We start from the raw sequence: 25327 nt of genomic DNA, 5'->3' as shown, positions 1-25327 counted from the left end.
AATTAGAAAATCAATAGCAAAAGATATCTGAACTATCAGGTGTGACCCCAACCAGCCACCCTTCCAGGCCTGCCTTATTCTACACCCATGATGGCTCTAACATCTGTCCTCTGCCACACTTTAGTGCCATCTTGCTTCCTCCTGACAAATGCCTTCCCAAAGTGGCCATGAACTGGCCACGATAGCTCGCTACATCTTGAAATACAAATACGTTTAATTTTTGTGTAGCTTGTCATTGCTCCAGGCTCACTGTGTTGGTTTACAGAGTTCCCACTTTTAGCAAACTGGAATTAAGACTGTTCTATCTTTTAAGTCCGCCTGACAAAGAAGAGAAGAGTTCTACCAGAGCTATAATAATAATACATTTCAACTCCTAGAACAGCAGGTTTTCACAATCTTGCTTTTCCTCCGTGCAAATCCCCCTGAGGTTAGCCTTTGCTGTTGCCACCTACTTGGTAGATATCAAAGAAATTTACAACTTTTTGGAGGATTGAGTGCCATAAATCAATTATTCTGCTTTACTATGCAATAGTTGGCAATTCCTTTGGTAGTAACCACACACCCTCTGGATCTGTGGATGGGGCTATCTGCTCCTGTGGTAAATGGCATCAGATTGCTCTACTGTTGATACCATTTTTCCCAGCTCCTCTACCTCCTTCCTTGCAATTGGGTGGCCCGCTATGATTTACTTGTGATATCAATATGCACGACTAACAGCTGTCTTCTCATGCTTCTAATTTTCTGCTTCCAACATGTGCTGGGTTTCAAAATCAAATAACGTGATTGTTGTCTATGCATGTAGTAGGATTTGAAAAGGCCCTCCAGTGAATAATACACAAACACTAGTACTAATTAGTTGTGTGTTGTTGTTTTTGCATGGAGGCTTTGTTCTTTATTCATTTAACAACTGCTGAGCTTTAACTATGTGCAAGGCATTATAAGAAATCAAAAGGTGAATAAAATACCATCCTTAACCAGAAGAATGAGGATGGATAACAATTGCATTTCTCATTACCACCTTCATTCTTAGCGCTGCTCTAAGGAGTTTCCACGAATCCCATTGAATGCACAAAACGATCCTGTAAGGCGGGCCTCATTATCCCCAGTTTACACACGGGAATATTGCAGGTCACAAAGTTGAGAGAGAAAATACCTAGCCCAGGTTCGCATATTTAACTAAGTGGTGGCATTAGGATCCAAAATGTGTATTTCTGATAACAAAACATTCACACAGCCTCACTTTCACAAGCAAATGGCTGAGATCGGGTATCCACAAACAAGTATAGCACAGAACAAAAATAATCATTTTAAAGGCAGTATGATCAAAATTCTCTGAGCTCACAGCAGGTAAACAGGTAACTCCTTGACAGTATTCTGGACAGTGGACGTGGCTGGGTGAGGAGCTACTGACCAAGGGAAAGATACTATGGCCCTGTGGCTGTATTTCAAGTGTCCTGCTATTAGGGCACAGTCACTTCTCCACTCATACAGCCCTTTGTCAAGGTCTATTAAACCCTCTTACCAAAAAAAAAAAAAAAAACCCTCTTATTCCCTGATAATGTGATGAGGAGGGAACTTTCCATGTGACAGGTTACAGACAGTGTTTGCCATCAAAGTGAGAGCAAGGTTATGTCAATTCGTCACCGTGAAGATGAGGACAGTGTGATGCAAGCAGAAGAAGTGGCTGTTTTCTGGGCAGGCCTGAGCCCCTCGCTCAGGCCACGCGACTCACACCAGCACTTCCCACCCCGTATGCTGGCCGGAGGAGTCACTTACTATACAGAACTCAGTTCCAGAGATGCCCATGTTTTGTTTCAATACCAGCAGAGAGCAGGGGTCTTTCTTTCTTTTTTTTTGAGACGGAGTCTCGCTCTGTCGCCCAGGCTGGAGTGCAGTGGCCAGATCTCAGCTCACTGCAAGCTCCGCCTCCCGGGTTCACGCCATTCTCCTGCCTCAGCCTCCCGAGTAGCTGGGACTACAGGCGCTCGCCACCTCGCCCGGCTACTTTTTTGTATTTTTTTAGTAGAGACGGGGTTTCACCGTGTTAGCCAGGATGGTCTCGATCTCCTGACCTCATGATCCACCCGTCTCGGTCTCCCAAAGTGCTGGGATTACAGGCTTGAGCCACCACGCCCGGCCGAGAGCAGGGGTCTTTCTATTCAACCACAGGCGGATTCTCCCAGAAGGAACACTCCAGGTGCCAGGGTCAGGTCAGCGCCCGGCTCTTGGAAGTTTCCAGAGCAGTTGAACAGACCTCTAAAAATGTTTGGCATAAAGACATTTTGAGACAGGGGCTCACTCTGTCACCCAGGTGGGAGTGCAGTGGTGCAATCACAGCTTACTGCAGCCTCGACCTCCTGAGCTCAAGCAATCCTCCTGCTTCAGCCTCCTGAGTAGCTGGGACTACAGGCGTGCACCACCACACCTGGTGAATTTCTTTTTTAGAGATGGCGTCTCGCTATGTTGCCCAGGCTTAGACAGGCACATTTTAAAAACTCAAAAGAAAAGAAATACTATCTCAGAGAAGTTCCTACCCAGACTAGAGGAGTCATATTCCCCACGCTTCCAGAGATCAGAGTTTCAAATCAGCTCCCAACACCTCTTGCTAAACCAAGGAGTGAAACAGTCAAGAGCAGGGCAGAAATGGCCAACAAATAAATAAGTACACTGGGGACCATCACAGAAAACACACTTTGCCAAAATTGAGTTGGTATCAGCCAAGAGTTGACTATATTAGCAGTGTGCTTCAATACAAAATGCTTAATAACAACCATATCATAAATTCCCACCCAAAAAACACCAGGCACAGCGTAGAACCCCAATATGCACTGATTGATATTAAAGTGTTTCCATTTCTATGGCAACAGTAATGTGGTGATACAGTGGACCAAATCAGCAGCCAGTAGCCATTTTTATCCATCAACCCAAGATCTTCCTGTCAGCTCTTGTTTTCCTATTAGCAAAGAACTCAGAGAAAGACTTGCAAATATATTACCAAAGGAATCCAATGACGGAAATAGAAACTCAGCAAATGCTCAATTATGATAAATCCTTCCAAAGCCCTGAGAACGTCTAAGCATCTAAATCATAAAGAAAAAAACATCTTAATGGATGAACGAGAAGGGCTGTGGTTGAGTACCATCTGTGAAAACTGGTCCTCAAACTTTCTTGTTCATATACCCCCCATACAAGAATCTTGAAAACCTCATGTCCTCCCATCATGCATTTTCAATGTGGCATTGAGAAATGTTTCATTCATTTCAATAGTCACAAAGGATGTAATTTCCTGTGTATTGCAACTCTGACATTTGGAATAAAACTCCCATATTACTCCCATAAATATACTCAGTAAATGATCTGATACCTTCCATCCTACATTTAAAATTATACATAAAAGGTCAGGCACAGTGGTTCACGCCTATAATCCCAGCACTTTGGGAGGCCGAGGTGGGCGGATCACCTGAGGTCAGGAGTTCGAGACCAGTCTGTACAACATGGCGAAACCCTGTCTCTACTAAATATACAAAAAATTAGCTGGGTGTGGTGGCACGTGCTTGTAATCTCAGCTACTTGGGAGGCTGAGGCAGGAGAATCGCTCGAACCCGGGAGCTGGAGGTTGCAGTGAGCCGAGATCGTGCCACTGCGCTCCAGCCTGGGTGACAGAGTACAACTCCCTCTCCAAAAAAAAACATAAATAAAACAAAAAATAAAAATAAAAATATACATGTATCAGTACTACTTTAATAGCCTGTATAGAGTTCTTTTTCCTCCCTGAAATTATAGAAGCAGACTCTTATCCCAACAGTCTCATGATGTTTATCCTATCCAATTTCTCTGCAACAACAACAAAAAGTAGGCAGTATATAATTCAACTTTTAAAAAAAATTTTTCGACCATAAAAGAAAAATTTTCTTTTGGCTTAGATTATTAAAATTGTCATTAGTCTTGGTCAAAACAATATGAATAACATGGCAGTGTCACGAGTAAACATAAAAAGATAAGCTGGTGTGTCTGGATGTCACAGCTGGCATGGTGGGTATGAGATCTCCATACCTCAGATGGTGGCATCCTTCTCAACTAACGCGGGAGAGGAAAGAGGGAGAGAGGGCGGGACAGGAGGGAAAGGACAGCACTGGTTTATTCTCAGGCAGCTCAGTCTCATGGAAGAGACAGGCCTGGTGGATGTAGAAACTGGCTCCCTAAATCCATTCGTGCCCAAATCATCCTAAGAAAGACTTCTAATTCACAGGGGCTCTAGCTGAACCCTAAAACGGGCCCAGACACACCAGGTGCGAATACAAATGTAGCTCACGTAGCACATGTTTAAGATTTACAAGTTATTAATCAAGCAAACAGGCTTTTAAGTAAAGTATGCTCTGTCCTCCTACACTGACAAATATATCTTCATAATGTCAATCAAAAAGTCTGGAAAAGCGCTAGTGCACAGATGACAGAAAGTTGGCAAAAAGCCAGAGATGACTAAATTCAATTATGACAACATGAGTCTGGGTGTTCTGCTGATGGGCCAGCAATGTTTAGATGAGTAATCAAATAAAGACTTACATAAGTCATAAATGATTATATCTTTATCCCTTTGGCTTTCCTTTCAGCAAAATTAACTATTTAGTTAAAAATCTAGATTTTCACATAATTTATGTTCTAGTCACAGAAATCGCCTAACAGATTAGAAGATAAAATATCATTATACCCAATCTACTTCATCTTAATTCTTTTCATCAAAATACATAAACTGAAGAAAATGCTAAATTCAAATTTTTTAATCATTTTGTTCAAAAATGCTATTTTCCTTCTAAGTGTCCAACGATTCCAAATGTCCTCCTACTCTAAGATTCTAAAGTATCTACTAAAATTAACAGGAAAATGCAAATTAAAATTAGTGAATATCAAACCCTTTAATTTAAAATATTAAAATAAAATTAAATATTTTATTTTTTCAGCACCAAATCTCATTAAGCGTGTTTATAAAGAAATAAAACTATCCACAGTTCTAGCATTCAACATTCACTCAGTTGCCAATGTAAAAAGTCAACATCGGCTTCATCCATGTCACGTCTAGGGTTCCAGATTCCCATGTGTGAAAATAGTGTGAATTTGTATGGTAAAATATTTCATTTTCATTTTGTAAAACAAAGTTAATTTTGTTCATGCCTGTAACCCCAGCCCTTTGGGAGGCCAAGGCGGGTGGATCACAAGGTCAGGAGTTCAAGACCAGCCTGGCTAAGATAGTGAAATCCCTTCTCTACTAAAAATACAAAAAAATTAGCTGGGCGTGGTGGCAGGCACCTGTAATCCCAGTTACTCAGAAGGCTGAGGCAGAGAACTGCTTGAATCTGTGAAGCAGAGACTGCAGTAAGCCAAGATAGAGCCACTGCTCTCTCCAGCCTGGGCAACAGAGCGAGACTCCATCTCAAAAAAAAAAAAAAAAAAAAAAAAGTCCCAGTCAACGTATATAACTGTTGGAAATTCTGTACTAATTTCTTCTAGAATAGAAACTGCTCAGCACTATTGCAAAGTGATTCTTCACTACATAAAAAATGTATTATATTTGTGCTTTCTGAAAGAAGTAATTTGACCATTAATGTATCTTTTACTCTAACAGTGGCAACACCACAGCTCACAAAATCACAGCATTCAGACACAGCTGTTTTTCTCCCAAGGGCACGAGAGATGCAGAGAATCTCTCCGTTTGAGCCTGATGTGTAGGTACAGTTGCTGGGGAACAGTCCTGGAAACAGGATCTGAGGGAGAGGCAGCTCCGTGCTCTTGAATACACATAGTTGTCTGTGCATGTGATTCTCTGCATTCTCTAAAAGACACACCCCAGGCTGGAGACCCCTCTCATCCTGGTGGAAGTGTAATGCTAACCTCAAAGGCTGTTCACGTGTTCGCTTTTTCTCAGGGTTGAGGACAGGCCATATAATGATTAAGATGCAGGCTCTCAAAGGAGTTCAAGGCAACCCATGATGAAAGCACACTAGCTACTGCGTTTTTGTTGTTGTTGTTGTGTTTTGTTTTGTTTGAGATGGAGTCTTGCTCTGTCACCCAGGATGGAGTACAGTGGCGTGATCTCGGCTCACTGCAACCTCCGCCTCCTGGGTTCAAGCAATTCTCCTGCCTCAGCCTCCCAAGTAGGGATTACAGGCACCTGCCACCACGCCTGGCTATTGTCTGTATTTTTAATAGAGACAGCATTTCACTATGTTGGCCAGGCTGGTCTTAAACTCCTGGCCTCATGGGATCCTCCCTCCTTGGCTTCCCAAAGTGCTGGAATTACATTACAGGCGTGAGCCACTGCGCCCAGCCAGCTACCGCCTTTTTAAATGCATGCCACAGAACCTTGTATCCGGAAGTACATCCTCATTAGCAAAATCCCTTGTAAGTAATCCCAGTGGGTACCTGTAGAGTAATAAGCAGTTATGGAAACTGACACTGAACTCAGATAAATCATGGTGGCCCTACTGAGCAGCAGGCAGTGAGCCTAAAAATAGGTGAAATATCTCTGCCTCTTCTTCCTACCCACTTTGTATTGGTTTTCAAGAGAATCTCTGACCTGTCACTCTGACATTTATACTTTCACAGAATTAAAGATAATCCATGCATTTACTTCACAATCTCTCGAACTGCTACCAGAGCTTTCTGTTAAGGGCATCTATATTCAGAAATATCAACTGAACAGTGTCTTTTAAGGCAAATCAGCACAGGGATTCCAAGTGTACACAAAATGTTCTGCCTCTCCAGAAGGCATTAAGATGACACTAGGGGAGAGCAAGTGGGTGATGCAGTTCTAACTCTGAATTCACGCCTGGCAGGTTTAATTTTATGTGTCAACTTGGCTGGGCCACGGTGTCCAGACATCTAGTCACACATTACTCTGGGTGTTTCTGTGAAGGTGTTGGAGGTGAGTAACATTTAAGTAAGTACACACTGAGCAGCAGATCGTCCTCCTGCGTGTGGGTGGGCCTCGTCTAATCAGTTGAAGGCCGGAATAGATTGAAAGGCTGACCTCCCGGGAGCCAGAGAAGATTCTCCAGCAGGCAGCCTTCGGACTTCATCTGCAACACTGGCTCCCCCTGCTTCTACAGTAGATGGTCTTCAGACTCCAACTGCAGCTCTTTCCTAAGTTTCCAGCATACAGATCTTCCCCCACTGGATTTTGGGCTCACCCATCATCCACAATCACATGTTCCTAAATGTAAAATCTCTTGCTACATATGTACCGATCCTATCAGGTCTATTTCTCTGGAAAACCTTGACTCAAACAATTCCAAATTCACCTCTGAATCATCTTTGGGAACCATCTAAGTTCCCAAGACTTTGAACTGAAGTTGTACTCGCCAAGCTTGAACATGATTCTAGACTCAGGAGACAAGTTATGCACAAAGCAACCATTCCCTAAGAGCCAGGCTCAAAAACGCAGACTCTCCCTAATGACCAGCAGAACTGAAGGACTAGAGCTGGAGGCACGACCGTTGGCATGGCTCTGGAATGTTGGCACAGCCCTGGAATGAAACTCAATGGAACCCAGCATGGCCCTGGGACATCAGCATAGCCCTGGAATGAAAGCATGGCCCTAGAACACCTGCATGGCCCTGGAACAGAGGCATGGCCCGAGACTATCTGTACAGCTGTGGAACGGAGGCATGGCTCTAGAACATCAGCGTGGCGCTGGAACATCTGCTTGGCCCTGGAATGGAGGCATGGTGGCCCTGGAATGAAAGCATGGCCCCAGAACATCAGCATGGCCCTAGAACATCTGCTTGGCCCTGGAATGGAGGCATGGTGACCCTGGAATGGAGGCATGGTAGCCCTGGAATGGAGGCATGGTGACCCTGGAATGGAGGCATGGCCCCAGAACATCCGCATGGCCCTGGGACACCAGCATGGCCCTGGAACATCTGCTTGGCCCTGGAATGGAGGTATGCCCTGAAACATGGAGCCACGAGAGGAGACTTAATAAGAAGCAGCAGGGAAGTCAGAGTCTTGTATAGGAGGCCAGAGCTGGGAGCACAGTGGGAGAAGCTCCCCAGTCCAACAAACTAGAGGACGGTCAGCGGCACGATGAAGAGTGAACAAGTGGAGGTGGAGGGGGAATAAAGGGAGGTCAACGAGGAAGGGTCAAGCCTGGAACAGCCAGATGTCCTACAGGCTGAGCTGTGCCCACGGGGGCTTGTCTGTGTAAAGGTGACATGGGGCTTCCCTTGCAAGTGACACCCGAGGATCATTCAGGACGTTCCAGGGTCCACCCAGAGCAGGAACGGGGCTGGATGGGAGCTGAGCCCTCCATGCACTCAAGGCCATGATCATCTGAGCTGCATCTGGAGGAGGCCGGGGCCAGGATCCTTACAAGGGGAGGTGGGGCACCAAGGGAGGGAGAGACCAGATGAGTTGGAGGCTCTGACAGTTTCGGAAGTGAAGGAGTTAACATGGAGGCAAAAATGAGCCACGAGGCCATGGAAACACACAGCACCAACTCCCCCTCGAATTCCACTCAGAATCAAACACATGCTTGACTTAAATTACATATGTTGCTGGGTTGAGAAGCAGGAGAAAATAAATTCATTTATGACTAGCACCAAAAAGGAAAACCTTCTAGTCACTGCTTCGTGCTTACAGTTTTCATGTAGTGCAGAAAAACCCAAATAGCATCTGATGCAATTTACATAACTTTACATAATCTCATGGTTACCATTCGGCAAAGAACTTCCAGACCGCATCTCTTCCATGTATTTGCCGCCAAAAAGACAAATTGGAAAATATTCTGGACAGCAGCTTTCTACCCTACTCTTAAAAATCACCAAGAAACCAACCCTACAACGTTTCTCAGTGATAGTCAGTCTGACCACTCTAATCTAAAGTCTTAATGATATCATCGAATCAACAAAATATTTACAGACCCCCTGCTATTTTCAAAGCAAGGATTTCAGAACTGGCCAGAATCCTCTTAGCTTAAAATCTACTTCCAACTGCCTGATCGGGGAACAGACACACTTTCTTCAACTATGAAATAAAAATAATACCAGCCACTTCATAAGGATGTTCTGAGGACTGACAGGATTAAATGTCACTACCCGGTACCACAGGAGGTGCACACAAAAATATCTTCTAATTGGAGAGCTATGACACAAACAGAATGAAATTCGTGATTCATTCATTCACTGTCCAAGATGACCAAAGACAGTGTATGGGGCCAGGCACGGTGGCTCATGCCTGTAACCCTAGCACTCTGGGAGGCTGAGGTAGGCAGATCGTTTGAGCTCACGAGTTCAAGACTGGCCTGGGCAACACACAAAGACCCCCATCTCTACAAAAATACAAAATTAGCCAGGCATGGTGGTGCGTGCCTGTAGTTCCAACTACTCAGGAGGCTGAGGTAGAAGGATAGCTTGACCCCGGGAGGCAGAGGTTGCAGTGAGCCAAAATCAGGCCACTGCGCTCCAGACTGGGTGACAGAGTGAGACCCTGCCTCAAAAAAATTAAAATAAAAAATAAAAAAGAGAGTAGGTGGCATCTTGTGAGCAGTGAAAAACAAATACAAACACCGAATAGGGATTTCTGGGGAAAAAAAAAAAACTATTCATTTTTTACTCATACACAAAGTTATTCACCATTACCTATATGAAGGGTTTTGATTCATAGGAGGACTCTTTCATGATGTGATGTGTAAATGACAGAAATTAAAATTAAATACTGTTTGCACCAACAGTTACACACACACACATACCTACTCTCTCTGTCACACACATCTACAGGCCAAGCCCATCCTGGTCTACACCATGATGAATGTGTTCACAGACTCTCTACTTGATCAGATAGAATTCAAAACCATGGGAATTATTGTAGAAGGTCTATTCGGTGCCTTCGGAGAAAGGGTTACTTTGTTTCCTCTCTGAATGTTCCTTCTTTCACACACCATCCTCAAAAATGGCTTTTTGACAATACAATACTAGCTCATTTTTTAAAATATTTATTTAAAAAGTTTAGAATATTTAAATATTTTTAAATAAAGTATCTATGACTTTTGGTTTATTTACAGACATACTTGTCAAATAATCCTACCCTTTCTTATACCAATGTGTTCTGCTCTCTTTATACTGAGCTATCTAATATTTAATGAGGGTCTCTCTGCTTGCCTCAACCCTGGGTGCCCAGTTAGGATTCATTTTGCTCTTTGAGTTTTTAGCATATGTACTAAATTTTCTTATTGATAAACAAGTGAAACTCCAGTTACAATGTCAGATAGCCAAAGAAAACGATGTGATTAAGTTCCCTTAATATTACTAAAATGTCATTGACATTATAAAATGTAAATTTTAAAAATGGTCAGTCTCATGAAAACATAGCCTAATTCTACTTCTCGGAGTCCATAGTTGAGCCATGTCGCAGCCGGTTAAGTCCTGCTGTCTGGTCACTTTCCTGTGCCATGTGCCACCTGCCAGCATCTTGTCCTCTACAATCAACTATAGTAAAAATGGCAATTCCCAAGAACAGTCCTATAACCAGGCTTTAAAACTTGGCAGGAGCTGCCCACATAAACATAAGGCCATCTTCACACTTTCTCCTCACACTTCATGAATAAACATTCCTTTATTCAAATGAGTTGTATATTAACTAACTCCACTAATTTTGATTTAAGTTTGAATGGTAAATTGAGTCATTCTGGCAAGGTTGCAGAGTACGCAATTCAAACGACAGAAATTTTAATAACAGGGAAAATAAAAATTAGTGGCATGACTCCTAAGGCACTATAATTCCAATACTTTTATTGCAACGGTAGAAAGCACTCATAAATACATCTCCATTTACAAGCCAAGGGGTGTTATTTGGAGCCGCATCATCCCACATACTTACCTGCAATCTTCCACAAGCATCCTTTTCAGGGCTCGGCAGGCATCGACTAAATCTCCAAAGCTTCCCGGTCCCACACATTAAGAGGTAATGTCGCTGCTTTTCAATAAATAACAATGAAGTCGTCACTGGATTAAATGATTTCCATATATTCTCACCATAAACAATAATTATTTGGCAGCTGCCCTTTGCGAGCATCGCGTGTGCTTATGAATAAATCAAGTCTTATGGATTTACTAAACCAAAACGTTTTACATTTTGCTCCACTAATAAGAGCCATAATCCTCCGTAGCACTGAGTGACGCTTTAATGTAGTATGTTCCTTAATACTTTTAATATGAAAGATTAGCCCCGATTAGCTCACAAGCAGGAACACTGCTCCCTGAACGGCCAATTGGCCATGGAGCCTGGGTCTCTAAACGCGAGTTTATTAATGGAGCTCTGCCTGCTGATGGGAATCCCCCGGTGATGGCATCTCCTGGAGCTGCCGCCATGCTGTTTCTCCTTCCTTGGACCATTTCACAGACTAATGAAGGCTTGCATTAATTCACAGCTTATATTAATTTAAAATAGCAATGCAGGAAAACATGGGACTGCACAGGGTCCTAGGTGCTCTGTAAAACTATCATCTAAGATAATAAAACCACTGTTTTTCAATGCAGTGACTCCAGGTACTAGAAAACTACTTTGGAGAATCCCAAAGTGTCCTCAAAGATCTGGAGCTCTGCAACCTCCGTCTGACAAAGAAAGGTATTCTCTCCCTCCTCCCATGAAACAAGGACAAAATTCGCAAACACTCCCAGGCTATTATCCACAACCAACTGACTTGACTCAGATTCTGCTGATTACTCAGCTAAGGACTAATGACTCTCAGTTCTCTGGTTCCAATGGGGAACTCGGGCCTACAATTCTTTGTGGGGGAAAATTCTACCCAGGCACACGCCATAACTTGCTGACCTAATGACAGTGTCTCCCAATCTGTTAAACTGTCCTCACCTCCAACAGTAATTCAGAAACTTGATGTCCATGCTTTGGACAGATTCCTAGGCTAGACGTCCATGGATCTTAACTCCAAAAAAAAACTCCATTCCTCGTGCATTATATAGGAAAACTAGCACCCAAACCCTCCTTCCTTTCTTCCTTCACAAGGATCACAAACCCAGGCATTTCCGACTGGAAAGCTCTTTAGAGATTCTATACCACAACCTCCTTGATATGGTTTGGCTGTGTCCCCACCCAAATCTCATCTTGATTTGCAGCTCCCATAATCCCCACATGTTGTGGGAGGGACCCAGTGGGAGGTAACGGAATCATAGGAGCAGGTTTTCCTGTGCTACTCTCATGATACTGAATAAGTCTCACGAGATCTGATGGTTTTATACAGGGAAGTTCCCTCGTACAAGCCCTCTTGCCTGCCACCATGTAAGACGTGCCTTTGCTCCTCATTTCTAATTTGCCTTCTACCATGACTGTGAGGCCTCCCCAGCCATGTGGAACTGTGAATCCATTAAACTTCTTTTTCTTTTCTTTTTTTTTTTTTTTTTAGATGGAGTCTCGCCCTGTCGCCCAGGCTGGAGTGCAGCGGCGCAATCTCAGCTCACTGCAACCTTTGCCTCCCAGGTTCGAAAGATTCTCCTGCCTCAGCCTCCTGAGTAGCTGGAATTACAGGCACACACCATCATGCCCAGCTAATTTTTGTATTTTTAGTAGAGACGGAATTTCACCATGTTGGCCAGGCTTGTCTCGAACACCTGACCTCGCGATCCGCCTGCCTTGGCCTCCCAAAGTGCTATGATTACAGGCGTGAGCCACCGCGCCGTGCTTAAACATCTTTTTCTTTATAAATTACCAGTCTCAGCTATGTCTTTATCAGCAGTGTGAGAACAGACTAAAACACCCCTCCCGAAAAGATGAGAACCCCAAGAAGGGGACTCACCCATGGAGCTAAGTTAATGGCAAAGGCGAGATAGGAACTCAGATCTTGGGTTGCAACCACGGGCCCCTTCCCTTTCTACCACTCTGACTCCTGGAATCAGTAAGAAAATCTCCCTCTCACCAAGAAGCCTCCCAAACAGAAACATTATGCACCCCGGATTGCTATAACTCCTGTTGATATTCTGCAGTGCCTTTCAAGTTTAACCACAGCAAAGATCGACCAGGTACAGTTGCAGAATTTACAATGGTATCAGCTCTCTAAGACAGAAAAAAAAACACAAGAACAAGAATCCTTGTTCAAAAAATAGATTCTACTATTCCCTCCGGAACAACTGCCGCCTCTGGCTACAAAGCAATAATTATTCTGTCCTACAGCAATCAATAAAACCTCTTGCCCCATGAACCTGCTATTTCCTGACTCTGCTCTCCATACTAAAGATCTCCAAGTCATATTGATTATTCACTAAATTTTTTTGAGTTCTTTAAAAAAATCACTGAAGAATTCCTCAAATTAGCATAAGTTGTTAACAACTGAGTAGACTTTAAATATTTCCATCACATTCACAGTTTCCCTTTTTCCAGGGTTTTCTCATTTTTCTTTTTGAACTTGTCATTTTAAGTGTGGCTGTGTCTTGTCTAATAGCACAAAGTCAGTAGGATACAAATTTGATGGTGTTTCCAAGAATGTGACTGCTGTCACATTTGTCTTCTGAGGGAGAAGGAAGAATTGATTAATAAAGTCTGCCCTCTTTCTCAAGCAACAGCATACATTTTTACCAAATGAACCCATTAGCTCTTAGAGTATTCAGATTCAAGACCCCAGAACTTGTCTCTAAAACCGTTCACTAGAGAAGCTATTACAAAGTGAAATCATCTTACATCCTTTCCAAGGGCCTTTCAAGACTCAAGTGTCAAACTTGAAGAGTGAGTCATGAATGTGATGGTAAAACTGTCGGCAACAAGGATGGGGCCTGAGGCTCCCACCCACTCTATGTGCCCCCTCTGTGTGCCCTTCTCTTGGTGCCCCCAAGCATGTACCTGGCCCCCAGCATGAATGCACCCCCCCGAGTGTGCGGTGGCATAAACGTGTGGCACCTGCATGCAGAGTTGGGGATGGGGGAAGGTCTCTAAATCTCTAACTAGACCTGGTATTTCCTCAATATTCCATTAGTACAATTCATCCATCAAGGCTGATTTATTTCACGACGGATCAGAAATCATAGGTAAATTAATCAAACGTCACACCACAGCTTCTCATCTCAGTGGCGGTTTTAATTCAAAGGCAGATCTAACAGTGTCACTCAGGACCCATTTAGGCTGGGTCTGGGGCTGAGTGAATCAGACATTACCAAAAGCATGAGCATGCACTGTGCCTCCCAGGGTGTGCCTCCTGACCCTACGATTTGCTTACGCAGAGCTGGAGTGGGAACTAAAAATAAAACCTGACTTAGTAACAGCCATTCTCCAGCACTCACCTGAATAGAGAGGCTGGAAATCCAGGCTCGCACGTCCAGAGAGAAGGTGCACACGGCTCTACTGGCAGCTCAGGGAGGAAAGGTGAAGGAGAGCGCACGTGCTTCCGACCTTTGTAACAACGACTGTTCTTTTCCTTGCTATTTCTGACTACCATGTGAGCAGCACTTTCACCTTCTTCAGTACATCACTCAATTACTCAGTGAACCTTTACTGAGAATTCCTCAAGCACAGGCAGCATGTGCTAGAGCTGCTGTACTCAGATAAGCGGGTTCACACCATGCAGCTTACTGTCTTAAGGGGATAAAGTGTACTCCGTTCAAAGAACCACCCAAGTGGAAGTACAGCTGCATCTAAATGTCCACCCACTGATGAAATGAGAACAAAATGTGATCGATCCATGCCAGAGAATATGATAGAATATGATTCAGCCTTAAAAAGGAAGGAAATTCTGACACGAGCTACCATGGGGATGAGCCCTGGGGACACTATGCTTAGGAGAATAAGCCAAACACAAAAGGTGACACAGCATAGGCTTCCATGCATGTAAAATGCCCAGAATAGGAATATCTACAGAAAGAGAAAGTACATTAGTGATTGCCAGGGGTTTTCTGGGGAGGGGGAGAATGGGGAGTGACTTTGGAGGGGATAAAAAACGTTCTGGAATTAGATAGTAATAATGGTTGCATGACCTTGTGAAATAATCACTGAACTGTACACTTTAAAGTGGTGAATTTTATGGCATGTAAATTAGATATTGAAAAACAAAAAAGAAAAGACAGTACAACTGCAACCGTGATGCACACTGAAGGTGCAGGCAGCCACGTGGTGCAGATAGGGTATGACCTGGCCTGTGAGCACGGACAGTGTCAGCCTTGGTGCAGGAGGAAGAGGGAGCTATGCTGACAGCTGGAGGAGGAGGAGGACGCAGAAAGGAAGGAGGTTCTCGGCATAGGAAAGAGCGGGTGCAAAGACCCAATGCAGGAAGGAAAGAAAGAACAACCTTTTTCTCTTTCTTCAGAGACAATAAAGAGTCAAAATATCAGCTAACGCCATGGCAGTGGGTTCGATCCTGACAAACGTCGCATAAATGCAACTCTTAACTTCAGCCATTTTATGACCCCCTTCTTAGCAGACTATCAATTACACATAACAAAGGGTAGTTAAAAACCACAGGCTATTCCCAATAATCAGAAAAACAATATATCATAACCAAAAAAAAAAAAAAAGATAAAGCTCCAATACTGCGAAAGGCTAAGTAAGGCAACTGCTAATACCACGGACAGAACGAACCTGGGGATTTCACCTCTCCAAGTTTACACGTCACTTCAAGATGAAAACAGGCAGCTAGCTACGAAGAGGACACCACACACATTTGCAAGGTGGCATCAAGAGCCTGCAAGTATCACTGCTGCCATGATCATACAATAAAACAGAGAGTGGTGTGTTGAGATTCACGTACTTAGCTGTCCTCAGTTTTCTCACTTACGGGATCAGACGAATTCCTTCGATGCATTTATCATGTCCAGCCCATTCTTTTCCAGCAGGCTCTCTCCCCCTCAGCACTGCTGGCAGGCTGAGCCTGGTAATTATTAGTTATGGGGCTGTCTGTGCACTGTGGGGGTTTAGCATCATCGCTGGCCTCTCCCCACTAAATGGTAGTAGCAACTCCCATAGCCCTGACCAAAAATGCCTCCAGACATTGCCAGGTGTCCTCTGGGGGGTAAAACTGCCCCCATAGAGAACAGTGGCTTTATAGCAACTAAATTGATCATATCTATATGGGTTTTGACCATTCCCTTGAGACCAATGTCATTTCTCTCATCTGTGTGGTTTTCTGAAAGCTTGACACCCTGACAGCCTCCCAAGAAGACAGATGAAAAGTGATTAGAGAAGCCTGCTTAAGACGCTCCATGTTACTGTTCAAAATGTCGACTTGCTAAAGCAGAAGAAAAGCAACATGGCCAATCGCAGAACACAAGACCTCAATTCCTGATGTCCTCTCAGCCTTCCTTTCTTACCCTCCAAAAGTAATTTAAGGATTACGCACACTTTCAGTTCCTAAAAGCCAAGGCTGGCTCCATTGTCAGCACCAGCTCTGACATCTGAATATGCACCCATCTCCCTCCAGCTAAGGAAGCCCGAGAAACAACTCCAAAAGAACTGTGAGACCTTTGCACTAAGACCGTTAAGGATTCTGGGCAAGGTTCTCTCTGCTCCTTGCAAACTACAGGCATCGTGAAGGATGGCGGCTTGTAAATCGAAGCCTTTGAAACGGGGGCTCACCGTCCGGGGGCATCAACACCTTGTTGTTCTGCGTGCACCACCCCACGGGGTGCAAATCCGCTATGACTACGTCACACCAGAAGTCGGCCCTGCGGTCCTCCCCGTAACCGCAGTAGCGCAGAAGCAGCAGCTGCCCACACGTGGTAATGATCGTGGCCACCCAGTACGTGTCCGGGTTGTTCTTATTGGCCACTTCCAATTTCATTCCTGGCTGGAAGTTGCTCTGAATGCTGATTTCAACCTTAAGGAATCAGAAATAGAGAAAACCCATTACTACCCTAGACACATACATCCAGAAGATGGCAAAAACCACTAAAACCATGGCACTTACAAACAATACTCCTGGTGCTCTAAAACGGGCATGTATTTATCTAAGTAATATACTATGGAAGCCACAAATGTAATGCTAAACTTTACATCTGCAGCCAGCCACTTTAAGAAAAAAAAGGAATAAATTTAATTCTAACAATATATTTTAACCCAATATATCCAAAATATTATCACCTCGACATGTAATCAATATAAAAAACATTAATGAAACGACCAACTTTCTTCTTTTTAAATAAAGCCTCCAAAACCTGGTGTGTATTCTACACTCAGAGCACATCTGAATGTGGACTACACGCTTTTCACAGGCTCACAAGGACCACATGATAGTTGCTATTCCATGAACAACACGGCCCTAGAAAATGGATTTTTTTTTTCGTTTTTTTTTTTTTTTTTTGAGACGGAGTCTCGCTCTATCGCCCGGGCTGGAGTGCAGTGGCCAGATCTCAGCTCACTGCAAGCTCCGCCTCCCGGGTTCCCGCCATTCTCCCACCTCAGCCTCCCGAGTAGCTGGGACTACAGGCGCCGCCACTTCGCCCGGCTAGTTTTTTGTATTTTTTTAGTAGAGACGGGGTTTCACCACGTTAGCCAGGATGGTCTCGATCTCCTGACCTCGTGATCCGCCCGTCTCGGCCTCCCAAAGTGCTGGGATTACAGGCGTGAGCCACCGCGCCCGGCCTGGATTTGTTTTTTAATTAAGGGTTACAGTCTATTGATATCTACCAGCCCTCACTCCCAGAAAAAGCTTTCCAGCCTGGTAGGTCTTAACACTGCAAAGCTGACATATCTGCTGTCCATAAGTGGCCACTGCTTAAAGGAGATGACAGAATTATCAATCACACTTATGTGAGTCTGAGGCTACTCTTCCTTTAAACCTGGCATATAGACCTGGGAGCTTCTGCATCCTGAAGGACAACCTCCAGCTCCGCCCCCCAGGACACTATCCTGTGATTAAAAGGGAGGTGGGAGGATTGACTGAATCAAGGAAAATGGGAGTGACTCCATACAGAAAGAACTTGATAACTTCTTAGTACAGAAAGGAAGGAAAAAGTTGTGATCAATGTTTCTTTCCTAACCTGCCTAAGGCAACTGCCAAATCATCTCAGCATCTTAAGATGTAAATGTTACAATGGCTTTTGCGGGACCATAACCACATTGTATGCTTGAAAGCTTTGCTATGTTTTAATATTTAGCTCTTGGTTTCACTACACAGCCACAATCACATTCAAAATAAACTAGTAAACATAGCATAAAGAGTATAAAGAGAAATGGAAACACGATCTACCTTTTCAGGGTCACGGAAATTTAATAAAAATCTTAAGTTTCTTTTGGAGAGAATGCTGCACCTCCAAAAAGAATAAAATGTTGTATTAAAAGAAGGAATCACATCGGGCATGGTGGTGCATGCCTATAATCTCAGCTACTTAAGAGGCTGGGGTAGGAGGATTGCTTGAGCCCAGGAGTTCGAGGCCAACCTGGGCAACGTGGCGAGACCCGGCTCACAGAAAATAAATAAATAAAAATAAGGAATCACAAGTTCTGGCTTCCTCATTCAGCCAAGGAGCCAAAAGGAAGAACAGGTTAAGAAAAGTGCCCCAATTTGTTGATGAAACTCAGGCTGAATCTTTGTCCTGCATGGACAAAGTAAAAAATGTTTCTCAGTTAAATCTCCGTTTCTATTTGTATTAAAACAACAATTAAAGACTAAACTTCCAGGACCAAACTTCTTAGGACCCAGGTGAGTTAGTCTTTTTTTCCCTGCTAATGATATTACATATTGCCAATATCTTACACCAAAGCAAAAACCTGATGAAAACTCACTTTTTAAAAATTTTCTGGGACTTGCCCAGTACTGGGCATGCTATTTGCATTATTCAAAGAAATATTATTAATGAGAATGTTTTTTTTTCTTGGTTGGATCCAAATGTTTTCATCATATTTATGGTTAGTTCCTCTAATCTGACTCATCTGCCAATAAATGGCTGGAAATTTTTTATGAGCTTTTTCAAAATCAAAATATTAATTGAAGCTGAAAACATAAAGCCATTACACCTACTAAGAATACATTATACGTACTGGTTTAGTTTTCTGGCTCTTTATTTACTCAAGCTGACCTTACCTGTGGTCTATATTCCCTGGAGCTATCTGGGGAAACCAAGCTAACTTCCAAGTCTCCTCCTTCTTCCTAAAAAATCTTGGCTGAATTCCCTCTTTCCTTTTTGTTTGAGACAGGGTTTCACTCTGTCACCCAGGCTGGAGTGCAGCGGCGCAACCTTGGTTCACTGCAATCTCCACCTCCTGGGCTCAAAGGACCCTCCCACCTCAGCCCCCCAAGTAGCTGGGACTACAGGTGTGTGCCACCACACCCAGCTAATTTTTATATTTTTTGTAGGGATGGGATTTTGCCTGTTTGTGGCCCAGGCTGGTCTCAAATTCCTCAACTCAAATGATCTGCCAGCCTCAGCCTCAGGCTCCCAAAGTGCTGGGATTACAGGTGTGAGCTGCCATGCCTGGCCACGAATTTCCCTGTTTCCACTGCCCTTCTTCCATTGGGGTCTCCGGCTTCTGCCTGTAGGTTCCTTCCCGTCCCACTTTCTAAACACAGAGGACGCGTGCTGCTTTACATACGTGTTTGAATGATGTGTGGGGAGCGGCACTTGCTCCGGTCTCTTCCAAATATTCTCCCCAGTTAAAGCCAGTTTCCTCCAAGCTTGAGCCTTCTTCTGTTGAAAAACAAAAGAGCAGAATATCAATACTGGAGTGGAGAACAGAAAGGTGCTGGTCTGCAACTGAGACCAGAAAATCCTTCATGCAAGACACAAGCTAATTCCACAATTTAGAAGGATATTGCAGAATTTTTTGCAAAGCTTCATTCTGCTGATTTTAGAGGTGTTGACTAAAGAAAGGAAAACATGGGACATTCCGCTTTGACACTGCACTGATGAAATCAAGAGTAACACTGGGTTCTCTGGGGTAAATAACATGAGACGTGTTCCAATGCATATTTGCTACATGTTCGTGTATTAGCTCGAAATCAGCTGCAGTAGACACCCCAGTCTGCAGGGAGGTTGGAGGACAAGACAAAGGAACCCATCGTGCACTGACTAAGGGCTGTGATGTAGGCTATGACGTATACGGAGAACGGCACTAATTGTTATAAAGATAAAGCACTGACTCTGGCATCATTTTAAGAGGAAAAAGAGCAAATGAGGCCCAAAAGAATTGCTCAAGTGTGTGGGGCCATCCAGCCAGTCAACAAGACAAACCAACCAGCTGCCCCACACCCCCGATGCCTGGCCAGTCCAGGGCTCCCAACTCCTGCCTACTGCTGGGACAGAGCTGCTGGGGCCTGACACTCTGGAGAAACCAACAGAGCGTGTGTTTCTCCAATCACAAGGAATAAAGAGAAATACAATCAAATGCACAACATGGCTCTCAAAATCATAACTATTTGTGGGTTTTCTTTGTTTGTTTTTTGTTTTGTCTTTTTGAGAGACAGAATCTTGCTCTGTCACCTAGGCTGGCGTGCAGTGGTGCAATCTCGGCTCACTATAACCTCCACCTCCTGGGTTCAAGCAATTCTCCTGCCTCAGCTTCCCAAGTAGCTGGGACTAAAGGCATGCACCACTACACCCAACTAATTTTTGTATGTTTTAGTAGAGGTAGGGTTTCACTACATGTTAGCCAGGCTGGACTCAAACTCCTGACCTCAGGTGATCCACCTGCCTCGGCCTCCCAAAGTGGTGGGATTACAGACATGAGCCACCACACCTGGCCAAAATCATAACTATTTGAATTTCACAAACCCACACACCCAGCTTGAAGGAAATCAAGCAATTCCCCAAACATTTAAGGCTACATATAAGATAAAACTTGTATAGTCAAAAAGCATCAAATAACACATTTTAACACGCACAGAGCATAAATGTGACTGCATCATTTTAAATGGAAATAATAAGCCATAAACATTATTTGAACCAATTGGCAAGGTCATAAGAACATACAACAGAAAAGAGCTGTCCAAAATGCACACAAGAGTTTCAAAAGTTTAGATTATCTTCCTGCAATAATGTCCAATGGATGCTGATGTCCGACCCATTTATCTTCTAGAAACAAAAGCCTATGTCAACGGCCAAGAGTAAATACTGCTTTCCATCTTGTGGCTTGTGCAAAACAGATATCCAATCCTATCAGATGGGCCAGGGAAAATGGGGTCAAATAAGAATGCCTTCTTTTAGAGACTATCACTACTTTTTGTCTACTTGAAATGTTTATTTTTTATATATTTATGTATGTATGTATGTATGTATGTATGTATGTATGTATTTATTGAGACGGAGTCTTGCTCTGTCATCCAGGCTGGAGTGCAGTGGCACGATCTCAGCTCACTGCAACCTCCGCCCCCAGGTTCAAGAGATTCTCCTGCCTCAGCCTCCCAAGCAGCTGGAATTACAGGCTTGCGCCATCACACTCAGCTAATTTTTGTAGTTTTAGTAGAGACGGGGTTTCGCCATCTTGAGCTGACTGGTCTCGAATTCCCGACCTCAGGTGATCCTCCCTCCTCAGCCTCCCAAAGTGCTGGGATTACAGGCGTGAGCCACCGTGCCTGGCCTTCTTGAAATTTTTAACGTATAAGTAGGAAAAGTAAGTCTCTCTTAATACTTTGTGTACTCTTAGAAATTGAGGGAAGAGGATCATTTTTGTAAAGTCAGAAGAGGCTGAATTGAAAGGCTATTTTAAATTTTGCTTTCTAAGCCCAAGTTGCGTAGAATGGCCTCCTCAACTTTTGCTTCAATAAAGTGACTTGTAAGTCAAACATTCAAAAAGGAAAAAGGAAAAGCCACCAGGAGAGAAAATCTTTTCTTGGTGGCGCTCTAACATTTGGTCCCACCCAGGGATTGAAGCCCCTCAGGCAGAAATGTGCTTCCTGTAAAAAAAAAAAAAAAAAAAAAGTCAACGGGTCCCACAGCCTCCAGTGAAGAATGGATGACACCAAGAAGCTTAGAGCTTCACAGACACAGTGAAATGAACGAGAGAGAAAGCAGTCATCTTCCGGAAAACACTTCAGAGTGGCATCTGGTGGCTCTGCTGACAATCCTCTGCCTCCGAACGGCACTGAGCACCTCTTACCGAATTAGATTTCCGACGCACTAGTCAGACGCTCAGCACTATTGATCTGCCCCAACGTCCTGGTGCAGTATCTAAGGACAGTAAGCCTGCTGCAGACAAAGTCCAGAGCTTCTTTCCATCCTCCTTGTCTGGCCTCAGCTTGAACCAGACCCTCCTGCAGCCCCTGCCTGCCCTAGCCTGTGTCAGCAACTTCCAGATCTACAAAGCAGCCACCACCCTCCTGGGAACATCCTAAGAGCTGTGCTGTGTTCGAGTGTCACCTCTCTGCTACAAGGCTTGCTACGGTTTGAAGGTGCTCTGTCCCCACCAAAAGTCATGTTGCAATCTGATTCCCAATGTGGCAGTGCTGGGAGCTGAGGTCTAGCAGGGAGTGTCTGGGTCCTGGGGGCAGATCCCTCATGAATAGGTTAATGCCCTCCCTCAGGGGTGAGTTCTGGCTCTCCAAGGAATGGATGAGTTCCCTCAAGAGTGGGTGTTAAGAGCCTGGCTTCCTTGGTTTCTCTCTTGCTTCCTCTCTCCATGTGATCTCTCTGTACACACCTGCTCCCCTTCCTCTTTCTGCCAAGAGCAGAAACAGCCTGAGGCCCTCACCAGATGCAGCTGCCCGTCTTAGACCTGGCAGCCACCAGAATCGGGAGTTGAATAAACCTTTTCTTTATAAATTATACAGACTCAGATATTCTGTTATAGGAACGCAAAACAGACTGAAACAGTGGTTTACAGGTATCTCCTCATAATCCTCCCAAGAATCATAATGGATGCATACTCACAGGGGCAATCTTGAGAGCTCAGAAAGCACAGGGCATCACCCTGAGTCACTGTTGTCCAGCCTCAGGGTCAGGAGTCCAAAGCTGGAGCTCTTATGAAGTACTTTCCCCCTCCTTCTCCCACCTGTGTCATGCACCAGAAACCACCACCACCACCATTCATGTCTTCTGCAGAATCCTAGGGAGGTTTTAAAGTGATGAGTCTGTCTCTCCATGTTGGTGAACCCTGAAACAGTCTACAGCCAAAAAAGCAGGAAAAGAGAAGACACAGGAAGCCATGGCCACCTGCGGAGAAAAGAGTGGACTGAGCTCCCAGAATGTGTGTGAGGAAGAAGAAGAGAACCTGGGAAGGGACATCAGCATCAAACTCAGTCCTGGGCCGAATGAGGCACGAGGTTCTGCGTAGGACTCCGAGAATGATGGCTGCTGAAAAAGGGAACAAGTTGTCCTGGGTGACTCGTTCCTGCGCATCAGAAACACGCAAATAGAGGCTGGGTGCAGTGGCTCACCCTGTAATCCCAGCACTTTGGGAGGGCGAGCCAGGTGGATCACTTGAGGTCAGGAGTTTGAGACCAGCCTGGCCAACATGGTGAAACCCCGTCTCTACTAAAAATACACCAGTTAGCCAGGCGTAGTGGCGCACACTTATAATCTCAGCTATTCAGGAGGCTGGGGCAGGAGAATCGCTTGAATCCAGCAGGCGGAGGCTGCAGTGAGCCAAGATTGTGCCACTGCACTCTAGCCTGGGTCACAGAATGAGACTCCATCTCAACAAAACAAAACAAAACAAAAAAAGGAAACAGGCACATTGAGGCAGAACCTCGGAAACTGCCTGCAGTCACCAGCACCTGGAATGAGAGGCTTTAGTGAACCCACCACGTTACTCACAAAGATTCAATGATTCCATCACTTCCTCCAATTCCAACCTCGACACTGAGACCACTGGTTGCAGTTCTTTATTCGCCACACAATCCTAATCTATGCTATTAGAATTTTACCAAAAGTTATGCTTCCGTCCAATTTTAATTCATTACAACTACATTTCCCAATATAATGGGTTCTGCAGACTTCAGCGTACACGGTTTCATTCAGTCAAGATAACCAGGAGGTCAGAGGGTGCCACTGTGTCTCCCCTGCAGGAACCAGTAGAACAGTCAGCTCTGTCACTCTCTGCTGGTCTAAAGAAAACACTTAAAAAGGTAACCAAAGGTCAGACTCAGAATGGGATTTTACAAAATTCAAACCTTCATGCCCAGCACTGATGACTTGAACTGTGCATTATAACAAAGTCAAGCACAAAATGTAGGGTTATTCACAATACAGCCTTTTAAAATGTGTCACATCCAACCCTTCCCCAGGCCGATGTGCCCCAAGGAGCTGATTCTCCAAAGACATTTCAATGAGCCATAGAAAAACACACAAAATGTTTATGGGGAGAGGCCTCATAAAGCCAAAGCAAATATTTATAGCTGATTCATAAACCTCTTAAACCCATAAACATTTTATCAAGGAAATTCTGACAATCTCCCTCCACTGTAAATGACCCAGTGGGCGGTATTTCCCCATGATGTCATGAACACCAACTAGGAAAAGCTACTAAGAAAATTTCACAATTTAAAAGGGAACAGGCATGTTCATTAGCAGCAATCCAGTTTTAGAAAACAGAAAGCTATTGATGAGGCAAGAATATTTCATAACAAACATAAAAAGAATACCTTACTATACCTTACTAGAAGCTGGAGTGTAAGTGACGTTAGAGTGAAAAATGGAATAAACAAACGGCCCATACATCTTCGTTTAAGTCATAAAGTCTTGGGTTTGTACAATTTTACAATCTGAAACAAGGCTAAGTTTACAAGGCTGAATATTAAAGCTTGTGCCCACTACACCAATAAAGGAACTGGGAATTGGCAGATTCCGGGTGAATGCTTACTGAGCACCTTCTTAGATGCTAGATATTTTTTTTTAATGTGGAAAGAGAAAGAAAGAAGACATGAAGTCTTTCTTCCTGTAAATACCGATAGTGACTTCATGCTCTCAGAAGATTTAGAAAATAGTTCCACCGTGAGTATCTTCATCAGAAGCATCTGTGCGAACGACTCAGAAAGGAACCGTGGCCACCTGCCTGGAATCTGAGCTCACAATTGCAGAGCCACCCCACAGGCAGGGACAGTCCTCACGGCACAAAGGTCCTCCCGGCTCGTCCGACTACCCAATGGCCAGAGTTATTCTAGAGGAAAAAAAAAAAAGCACAAAAAACAAAAAACATAGAAGTCACCTAGCCAGGGGAGGCCGCAACTATTCAAAGGAGGGTTAGGGAAAAAAGGGAGTACCATTGAGTCACCCAGGACCAGTTCCCAGCGTGAAGAGTGAGGCTTGAATTTTTCTGAGAAAACTGTTGACTCCTTTCCTTCCCAAATAGAAGAGCCAGTGAATACATTCCACATGCCAAATGCCAAGAAGAAGAATCAAGCCCACATTTTCAGCGTCATTCTCTCTTCTGAGGGTCACTCTGTCTAAATGTGCAACACCGCTTTATCTAC

General features: G+C 44.1%; 1 protein-coding gene across 6 annotated transcripts in view; it reads right to left on the bottom strand.

Moving 5' to 3' along the window:
* The window catches only part of LOC105494351 (Scm like with four mbt domains 2), a 253153-nt gene that overhangs the window by 192694 nt on the left and 35132 nt on the right, over positions 1 to 25327 (bottom strand). For 5 of the 6 annotated variants that reach the window (XM_011762686.3, XM_011762684.3, XM_011762683.3 and 2 more), the window contains exons 3-4: positions 19516 to 19610; positions 16561 to 16801 (exon numbers count right to left, since the gene is read on the bottom strand). In XM_011762686.3, coding sequence (XP_011760988.1) covers positions 16561 to 16801; positions 19516 to 19610 — 336 coding nt within the window. Of the gene's footprint in view, positions 1 to 10869; positions 16538 to 16560; positions 16802 to 19515; positions 19611 to 25327 lie in introns of those variants that run through there. The other variant, XM_071070495.1, reaches the window with a different exon arrangement.

The sequence above is a fragment of the Macaca nemestrina genome, chromosome 9 (genome assembly GCF_043159975.1).
Source record: "Macaca nemestrina isolate mMacNem1 chromosome 9, mMacNem.hap1, whole genome shotgun sequence".
Lineage (NCBI taxonomy): Eukaryota > Metazoa > Chordata > Mammalia > Primates > Cercopithecidae > Macaca > Macaca nemestrina.
The sequence above is the reverse complement of the archived record's forward strand: the minus strand, read 5'-3'. Positions and strand labels throughout refer to the sequence as shown.